This window comes from Aulostomus chinensis, chromosome 1 (assembly GCF_037954235.1).
Source record: "Aulostomus chinensis isolate RoL2024-O1b breed Wild chromosome 1, RoL_Achi_v1.0, whole genome shotgun sequence".
Taxonomy (NCBI): domain Eukaryota; kingdom Metazoa; phylum Chordata; class Actinopteri; order Syngnathiformes; family Aulostomidae; genus Aulostomus; species Aulostomus chinensis.
In genome coordinates, this window is record NC_141320.1 from 26312985 (window position 1) to 26323604 (window position 10620).

At 46.2% G+C, this 10620-nt stretch overlaps 1 protein-coding gene across 1 annotated transcript in view; it reads right to left on the reverse strand.

Moving 5' to 3' along the window:
- The window catches only part of LOC147270955 (protein NLRC3-like), a 47876-nt gene extending 37661 nt beyond the window's left edge, over positions 1 to 10215 (reverse strand). Inside the window, exon 1 of the mRNA XM_086205549.1 lies at positions 10212 to 10215. Within this exon, the coding sequence (XP_086061675.1) occupies positions 10212 to 10215 (4 nt within the window). The remainder of the gene's footprint in view (positions 1 to 10211) is intronic.
- Positions 10216 to 10620: the final 405 nt, after the last annotated feature.

Consider the following 10620-nt stretch of genomic DNA (forward strand, 5'->3'; position numbering starts at 1 on the left):
CACTACATTACTGTCGCATCATTTCGTAGGTTAGTAGCAACTCTCATTACATCACTGTAGCATCATTTCGTAGGTTAGTAGCAACTCTCACCACATCACTGTAGCATCATTTCTTAGGTATGTAGCAACTATCATGACATCACTTTAGCGTGATTTTGAAATTACTATCAAGTCTCACCACATCACTGTTGCATCATTTTGAGGATCGTAGCAACTCTCACTGTCGCATCATTTCTTTGGTTAGAAGCAACTCTCATGACATCACTTTAGCATGATTTTGAGATTCGTAGCAAATATCACTACATCACTGTAGCATCATTTCATAGGTTCATAGCAACTCTCATCGCATTTCTTTAGCATCATTTTGAGATTAGTAGCAACTCTCACTACATTACTGTCGCATCATTTCGTAGGTTAGTAGCAACTCTCATTACATCACTGTAGCATCATTTCGTAGGTTAGTAGCAACTCTCACCACATCACTGTAGCATCATTTCTTAGGTATGTAGCAACTATCATGACATCACTTTAGCGTGATTTTGAAATTACTATCAAGTCTCACCACATCACTGTTGCATCATTTTGAGGATCGTAGCAACTCTCACTGTCGCATCATTTCTTTGGTTAGAAGCAACTCTCATGACATCACTTTTGCATAATTTTGAGATTCGTAGAAACTATCACTACATCACTGTAGCATCATTTCTTAGGTTCGTAGCAACTCACTACATGACTGTAGCATCATTTTGAGATGAGTAGCAACTCTCACTACATTACTGTAGCATTATTTCGTAGGTTAGTAGCAACTCTCATTACAGCAATTTCGCATCATTTTGAGGAAAGTCGCAACTCTCATGACATCACTGTAGCATCATTTTGAGATTCCTAGCAACTCTCACTACATCACTGTAGCATCATTTTGAGGTTCGTAGCAACTCTCACCACATCACTGTCGCATCATTTCTTAGGTAAGTAGCAACTCTCATTACATCACTGTAGCATCATTTTGCGGTTCGTAGCAACTCTCACTACACCACTTTAGCATTATTTTTAAATTAGTATCAACTCTCACCACATCACTGTAGCATCACTTCTTAGGTTTTTCGCAATTCTCATTACATCACTTTAGCATCATTTTGAGGATCGTAGCAACTCTCACTACATCACTGTCGCATCATTTTAAGGATAGTCGCAACTCTCACGACATTACTGTAGCATCATTTTGAGATTCGTAGCAACTCTCACTACATCACTGTCGCATCATTTTTTACATTTGTAGGTTAGTAGCAACTCCCATGACATCACTGCAGCATCATTTTGAGGTTGGTAGCAACTCTCAATACATTACTGGAAGCATCAGTTTGAGGTTCGTAGCAACTCTCACCACATCACTGTAGCATCATTTCTTTGGTTAGAAGCAACTCTCATGACATCACTTTAGCATGATTTTGAGATTAGTAGCAACTCTCACGACATCACTCTAGCATCATTTCGTAGGTTAGTAGCAACTCTCATTACAGCACTTTCGCATAATTTTGAGATTCGTAGCAACTATCACTACATCACTGTGGCATCATTTCTTAAGTATGTAGCAACTATCATTACATCACTTTAGCGTGATTTTGAAATTACTATCAAGTCTCACCACATCACTGTTGCATCATTTTGAGGATCGTAGCAACTCTCACTACATCACTGTAGCATCATTTCTGAGGTTAGTAGCAACTCTCACTACATCACTGCAGCATCATTTTGAGATTTGTAGCAACTCTCACTACATTACTGGAAGCATCAGTTTGAGGTTCGTAGCAACTCTGCCTACATCACTGTAGCATCATTTCTTTGGTTAGAAGCAACTCTCATTACATCACTTTAGCATGATTTTGAGATTAGTAGCAAATATCACTACATCACTGTAGCATCATTTCATAGGTTCATAGCAACTCTCATCGCATTTCTTTAGCATCATTTTGAGATTAGTAGCAACTTTCACTACATTACTGTAGCATCATTTCGTAGGTTAGTAGCAACTCTCATTACAACACTTTCGCATAATTTTGAGATTCGTAGAAACTATCACTACATCACTGTAGCATCATTTCTTAGGTTCGTAGCAACTCACTACATCACTGTAGCATCATTTTGAGATGAGTAGCAACTCTCACGACATCACTGTAGCATCATTTTGAGGTTAGTAGCAACTCTCACTATATCACTGTAGCATCATTTTGAGGTTCGTAGCAACTCTCACTACATCACTGTAGCATCATTTTGAGGTTTTAAGCAACTCTTTTCCCAACTCAACCAGACCAAGAGATTAATTCAGAGATGTGGCAGTTAGTCCAGCTGAAGAAAGGCTTTCGGCCTGTGAGGCCTAACACCCCTTTTCAAAGCCTGAATTCAAGTGGCCACATGTTCTTGAACAAAGGGTTGTAAAAAGGGGTGATGATTCTGGCCACGGCCCCCACCCTCCAAGAACCTGTGAGTCAGTCTGACCGGAAGTTGCCTGTCAAAATGCTATTGGCTGAGAGCCAGTACCATCCCACGGGAAGTGACATCATCTGTCTCACACATAAAAATTCAGTGCGGAGAAGATTCTTTTTCTTCGGTGGTTTTCTTCTCTTTGGTGGTTTTCAGCGTCTTCAGAAGGTTCAACCTCTCCAGTGGTCTTCAACCTCTCCGGTTCTCCACTTGGACCTCAAGTGGGCAGTGCAGTGATGACAGAGACTCCACAAGGACACCTCTCTCCCTCCTGTCACAGCGTCCAGAGAAGCCACCGTCGAGCCACGCAGTCCGCGTGAACTGGTCCCTGGTGAAAGAAAGCTCATCCCAGCTTCTTCATCCTTCCCACCAGTAACTCCAGCAGACCCTGCAGGCTGCCCCGCCGCCGCTCTGCTGCCCTCCGAGTTGAGCTGAACCGCGCTCCGGAACATGGAAATCGAATCCCTTACCGCTCCACCGGGTCAAGTAAGGATTCCCTTAACTAGGCATTTTCTGGGCAGAGAAATCGCTTAGTGTGTTGTATGATGTTTGTGAATGCTCTGTTGATGTGACGAAGTCCTGTAATTAGCAGAAATTACATCGCATTATATATTATTTATTGATGTTAGTTATTAATAACTGTGACCTCTCAAGAAGGTGTTACCTGTTATTAATACTGCACAAGTGTGTTAACACACACATTTTTGGGTTTACCTTTGTCCTCTCTCTCTCTCTCGCTCTCTCTCTCTCTCTCTCTCTTGCTAAGCGCTACGCTGAGTTATTAACATTCCATAAGTTCTACCTCCACGGTGCTAACTAGCGGCTAGCTAGCCTCAGCTAACTAGCCTAGCTGTTCGCCTTGCTGCGACGCAATGTGGTTGCTAGGCAACCAGACTCCCCCCCTCCCCTTCCTTACTCCCTCACACACATGTTTACACACACACACACACACACACACACACACACATATTATCACTTGTTTCTTTTGGTCAGATAACCGTTGTACCAACGTGTTGCTGATTGATTGATGCACTGTTAATAAATATATTTTTATTATAAGAGAGGAGTCGTAGTGTCTTTTGTGTACCAACTTGTGGTCACGTGTCTCAGCAACAGCAGTGCTTTGATCTCATCCTCCAACATCAGAGCTGTCCCTTGGTCGTTCATGTTACAGAATATTGACTGTTAGTAGATAAACTCTGTGAGAGACTGGTAACTGTTACAAGTTTGGTCGTTTTTTAGTTTCCCTGAACTCATCAGGGTGGTGCCCCGAATAATTAATATTTAATATTAATTCGTAATTTATTTAATAATCGATAATTATATCATTATTTTTGACCAATTCGCTCTTCAGCGCACAACAGAGGTCACCGTGACTCAGCCTGCAGCAGTGAGATCTGCTCCAGGAGCCTCCGTCTCCCTCCCATGTTCAACAAGTCAGGATGTTTATAGTGGGAACCGTTTATCCTGGTACCAGCAGAGAGAAGGAGAACCTCCTAAACTTCTCATTTACTGGGCCACCTCGAGAGCATCAGGGATTCCAGCTTGTTTTTCAGGCAGTGGATCAAACTCTGGCTTCACTCTGACCATCAGTGGAGTTCAGGCTGAAGATGCAGCCGTTTATCACTGTCAGAGTCTTCACAGCATCAACAGTCAGTGGGTGTTCACACTGTGAAAAACCATCGTACAAAAACCTCCCTCAGTCACACTGAAGTGAAACTGAACTGACTGCTGCAGCTGGGAGCTGCTGACACACACACACACACACACACTCACACACACACACACACACTCACACACACACACAGGCTTGATGAGAAGAACTAGAACTAGAAGAACTAGGATTCAGATTTTCTGCTGATGACGTTGTGATCTTCATCCCCAATTCTTCATCCTGATTGTGGTCCTTCATCAGATTAGCAGCTTCTCTCTGATGATGTCACTCACATCAACTTTGCTTCTGCTTGGATTTTCAATGAACTTCAAGAAAAACCAGCAGCAGCAGCAGGGAGGGACGACTGGACCCTGCAGAGAGAGACTGATCAGCTCTAAAAGGGGACAGGAGGCTGAGACTTCTGCTGCTCGTCCTCACACGACTCTGCTGAGGAGACTTTTGGAGGAAACTCGTCTTCGGTCTCTCATTTCTCTCTGAGCTCAGTAACCATAGCAACCGAGAGGCATCGCTGCTGGACCGTGACAACAGACGGTTTCAGAACTAAAGATAAAAAGAAGAGAGAACTCACCGTTCCTAAGTTTCAACAGCCAAAATAAAAGCAGCTTTGGAGAGTTTGAAAAACCACCAGAATGAACACTTGTTGGTTCATCTGGTTTGGTTTCACTGAAGCCAAACACAAGATCCAGATTCTCATGATCTTTGTGTCTGCCTTGACCAACGGTGTGAGAGAGAGAGAGATTTTTAATTTTTTAAAATCCGTTTTATTTGCTGCTCTTATATATTAAAGCATTTCACTGTGGACTTTGAATGATCACATTCTCAACAAAATCACCATTCCTTTCAATCAAAAGATCAGTTTATAGACACTCATGCTGAACGATACACACATGGACCTACACAGACATGAACGTATGTACACACACACACACACACACACACACACACACACACATTTATCTTCAGCAGGTTCACCAACAACAGCTTGTCGTCTTCCACAGGACTCAGGACTCTCTGGTGGCACCACACATTTCTAAATGAGTCCAAATCTCCTGATATTTGATGAAAGCTGAAGTCCAGCTGGATCCTGGATCCTGGATCTGATGAGTTCCACACACAGGAACAGAACCCACCCTCCTCCTTCAGCTCACATACACCACCATCTTGGCCTGGACCAGCACAAAGAATACTTTTTACTTTTGAGAGTGAGGTTCCCATACATGGAAATCTAATATTTATTATACTGCAGTATATTTTCCAATATACTTTGATGTCTGTCTCTGACTCTGATGTCATTGGTGCTGACTGAATTCTACCCCCTGACAGACTGAAGGCTCCTATTGGTGATGTCATCATAAATACATGAAGGTCTTGTTTCAGTGTCAGGAACCAAGCAGAGCAGCCTCCTCCTGACTAAACAGCTCTACTCATCAAGCCCCTGACCCCAGACTCTTCTTGGTGAACTGATCAGAGATCAGATTAGTAGAGAAGCAGTGACACAAAGGGAAACTTCCTCATTCCCTGAACGCAGCTTCATCAAACAGAGCAATGCTAACTGGTCACCTGCAGTAGTGATGTCATCAGGACAGGAAGTTGATCAGACATGGGAACTTTGACTCAGATCAACCAGGGAGGGAGGAGTTCTCAGAGTCTGATTGTGCTGATGAATCATCAGAACTCTCCATCACGCCGTGGTCTCAGCGTTGGACCTGAAGTCCCAGGCTTCAAGGGTTCTCCCCAAACTCTCAGGGTGGGTCTGACCACATCTGAGCAGGACACCATGAACAGGCTACATGAGGACATCTCAGTGTCAAATCTGTCATTTCCTGCTGCCAGTAGGTGGCGCTGTGGTCACTACTGACCTGTAGATGTGTTCAGACTGGGATGTTGATCAAACCTGGAAGTTTCAAACAGACCTGACAGGTGGAGAGGATTCAGAAGAGTTGAAGCTTCATTTTAGTTGGAGCCTGAAAATGAGGAGAGACTGAGGGCTCACAGGAGTTGCAGGTAGGTGCTGCCCCCTAGTGACCCAGTGGAGAACAACATGTAATGACATGAACGTTCTCCATTTTTCCAGTTCTTGACTTCATTCATCCTCAAACTTCTTCAAGCTGGAAGAGAGTGAGATCATTTAAAGTAGAGAGTCAATAATCAGCATCTCATCACTCATTTGTTCTCTGGTGGTGACCTCACGACTCAGCAGTGTGACATCACACATTTCGCTGATGTCATCCTCAAGTGTGTCACTCAGTTCATGCAGCCTTCATTGTTTTATTTTATTATTTCCTTTCACTTTGATCTTCACAAAGACAAAGTGCGTCTGATGGAGTCACCACTGATAGAGTGGAATGTTTCCATGTTGCCATGACAACGTGAGGCCCCTCACCTCCTCTGTTCCTTCTGCCGGTCGGCGTCAGAAGAGCAAGATGGCTGCTTCTCCATCTGGGTGGATGAGCAGCTCCTCCCATCTCAGGCAGACGCTCCCTGGCTGCATGTCAGCAGCTCCTCAAAGCTCCTTCTGGTTTCTTTGCTCTCCTGATGCTGCGCTGGTGGATTTGTCCACCTCTCATTCTCCAGGGTTCTCAGCCTCATGTTCTCCCCCTCCTGTTCCAGCTCCTCCAAGTTTCCAGTGGAAGTTTGGCTTTTGTTTGCTACTTTGTCTTTTCTCCTCTGTTGGTGCTTTGAGTTCCTTTGTTGTTCTTTGTCTTTTCATCATTCAAGCCTCCTTTTGTTGAACGCTCCTCTCCCCCGTCTGTATTTGGGTCCTGTTCTCCTCCACTTTGGCCAAGAAGGCGGCCCAACAAGAGTCACCAGTGATGTCACAGCTCCTGGATGCCCCGCCCCTTCATCTGGTGCAGGTCGTGTGATGTCACTGAATCCCACTCAGACCAAACCAGTCAGAGATCAGTGTGTTTGTGTCAGTGATGTCATCGCTGCTGACATCACAGCCCTCCATCCAGACACGCCAGACTGAGGTGGAGGAGGTGATGTTGGGGTTTTCAAGGTCTTCGTCATGAGTGGGAGGGGCTGAGCTGGTGAATGATCAGCTGACCAGGTCTGGGCTCAGTTCAGATGTTGAGCCACTGCTGACTGCCATTTGCCTGAGGAAGACCCAACGTTCCCCTCAAGAAATGGAGGGCAGTTTTTAGTGCAGCGTTCATTCTGGTTGGAGTTTTCCTTTCCTTTGCCCTGCACCTCTCTGGTGGGGAGGTGCTCCCTGTTGACGAGGACTCAGTGGAGAAGACTGGACCAGGACCTTCACTGGTTCAAGGAGCACCGAGGCAAAGGGAGGCCCAGACCAGCAGCCAGGGTGACCAGTTTGAAAAGCTGCTCCTCTTCCATGCTGACTTGTTGGTGTCTCCTCTTTTATTCCTGAGTGATTTTAATCTCAGCTCTCTGAACCTGAATGGAGCAGAACCAGGAAATCATTGCAGGAAATCATGGAGGAGAAATGAATGAATGAGACTTCCAGTCAAACTGAGACAAACGTCCAGGTTTGGTCATCAAAGATATCTGACATTCATCAGTAGACTGACAAAGATGCTCATTATTATTGCAGCAGATTAAACTAGAGAATAAAGAGGGTCTCACTTTGGAAAAAAATATTGCAGTATATTTTTGTTTTATCAGAGAGGCTTTAATGTCTGTCTTTGATGTCTAAACTCTGACTGTGATGTCATTGGTGGTGACTGAATTCTACCCCCTGACAGACTGAAGGCTCATATTGGTGATGCAGGTAGGTGCTGCCCCCTAGTGACCCAATGGAGAACGACATGTAATGACATGAAGATTCTACATTTTTCCACTTGTGAGATAAAAATACCTCACAGCTAGAAGGTTCAGGGTTCCAGTCCTGGCTGGAGCACAGGATCTTTCTGTGTGGAGTCTCCATGTTCTCTCTGTTCCTGTGTGGGTTCTCTCTGGTTCTCCTGCTTCCTCCCACAGTCCAAAGACATCAAGAGAGGACGAGGCTGATTGATACTCTAAATTGACTGTAGGTGTGACTGTGAGTGTGAATGGTTGTCTGTCTCTATGTGTTGGTCCTGTGATGGACTGGTGACCTGTCCAGGGTGAACCCCGCCTCTCGCCTGTAGACGCTGGGATAGGCTCCACCCCCCATGACCCTTAACAGGAATAAGAGGAAGACAATGGATGGATGGATGTTGGAAACGACTGCAATACAGTATATAAATATTCTAGTTCCTTCATGGGAACCTGGTTCTTCTGCTCTTTAACATCCTCCAATAGGAATGGACCGTCTATGACAAAGTATCAATAAATCTATCAAGGAGGAAGAAGAATTCTGATCAAAGAACTGAAGTCAATCTGGAGATCAGTTGATCTCTGGAAGGAGGAGGAGGAGGCATCCTGTGCTTTTATCTCTCTGTCCATGTTTCCTGCTGTGTGTGTGTGTGTAAGTGTGTGTGTGTGTGTGTGTGTGTGTGTGTGTGTGTGTGTGTGTGTGTGTGTGTGTGTGTGTGTCCCAGCTGCAGCAGTCAGTTCAGGTTCCTTCAGTGTGACTGAGGGAGGTTTCTGTCCGATGGTTTCTCCCAGTGTGAACACAGCCTGACTACTGGTGCTGTGCCGACTCTGACAGTGGTTCAGTTTTTCTCAGTGGCTTTGTTGCTGCTCTCAGATCAGAATGAAAGTTCTCTCAACTCTGAGTTCAGCCTCCACAACATCGAGTCACTTGTTTCTCCTTCCTTTGATCAAATAGCGAACGCTTTTGGACGAGGAGGGAGGAAACCACGGCGTTTCACTGCTTTACATTTAGAATCTCACGCCAAGCCAGAGAAGCAGGTCCTGAATCAGTCACGTGGTCACTGCCAGCTGGAGAGGCTTCGGACGTCACCACATACGTCATCAATACGCGCTTCACAAAACGAGACGAAGACGCGGGAAGCTTTGAACACAACAAGGAAAGAAGGAGAAGTCCGTGAACCCCCGGCCTCGGTCTTTGTCTCCTGAAGGCTGAGTGGCGCCGGTAGAACCTCAACATGTGCGCCGCGCAGCTGCTGCGGGTGTCGGTCCAGGAGCGGATCCTCGCCGCCGCTGAAGACTTCCTGCTGCAGCTGGGAGAAGGAGACTCAGCGGCTGGAGTCCCGGTGCTGAGAGCGCTGCTCACCGAGCGGCTGGCGGCGGCCGCGGAGCAGATCGTGGCTCTGCTGGAGGAAACCGTGGCGGAGTACGAGCGGGAGAACCGCCGGCAGAGGTTGCTGCTCGATGCCGTGCTGAAGCCCCGAGTCAGGCTGGACAGAGCAGGTGAGTCCCCGCAGGGACCTGCTGGGCCCCTCATTCAGCCAGGAAGTGGAGCTGCAGAGGTCCTCAGAGAGCATTTTAGGGGATTTTAGGTGTAAAAAGCCATTTCCGGGTTGTGTGTGAACGTCTGAAAGGTAAAATGTAAAAATTCAAAGGTCAAAATCAAAGGGTAAACTAGTTTTTCTGTGGATTGTTGTCCAGCCTTCTTTTGTAGTTTTTACCCTGTCCTGTTCAGCAGCAGCATCCATGTTCCTGGTGCCTTGTTGGACTGAAGCAGTTCTACTCTGCTAAGGAGGAACCTGATAAACTCCTCCTATCACCATCTGTGTTGAACTTTATTAGGAATGGTGTTGGTTCACTGATGAAGCTACCGGACTGAGGCTCAGGAGAGGACAGGAAGAGAGAGCAGGGACAGGACAGGGAGGACAAGGGGGGGGGGCAACAATAGGAGAAAAACAAACAAACAGTAACAACAGAAAAAAAAGAAAAACTTTGGTCGCAGAATTTCCACTGCAGGTTTACCATTTATTTTAATATAATTAAAAAATAAATGCCTGAGTGTGTGATTAGGGATCAGTTGTGCACTGCGTGTGTGTGTGTGTGTGTGTGTGTGTGTGTGGATACGGTTTGTCTTGGATGCTGTGGGTAGCTGGCTGTAGCTGATGTGGGGGACCAGAACAACACGCCCCAGCCCAGGATAGCAGGCAGGTCAGGACCAAACCACCAGGGCACCCAGAAACCCCCAGGACACAGGGAGCCCCAGGAACCCCACCCCCCAGGAAACAACCACAGGCCAAACCCATGCCAGGACCCACAGGAAAGTAGAGGAGCAGCAACCCCTGAGGCAGCCCACAGAGAGACAGAAAGACAGGGCAGACAGAGGACCCCAGGCCCACCGGCTGGCCTGGGCTGGACCGGCCATTAGGGAATCATTCCACTTCTCCCAGTGGCCAGCACCTCCCTGGCTGTGAGTGCAGGTGGGCTGACATGTTTAGCATTGGTACAGGTTCCCTCTGGTTCTAGGGACTGAACTCTCATTCTCCTACAGGGTCTCATTCTAGAAATGAACATTCTGACTAGCAGATGTGATCATGAATGGACAAAACCATCCAGCAGAGGGGACCTATGACCTTTGACCTTGGTGACACAACGTTGATCCAAGCATCTGAAGCCAGCGTTTCTGTTCCCAGTTTGCTGACTGGTCGTCA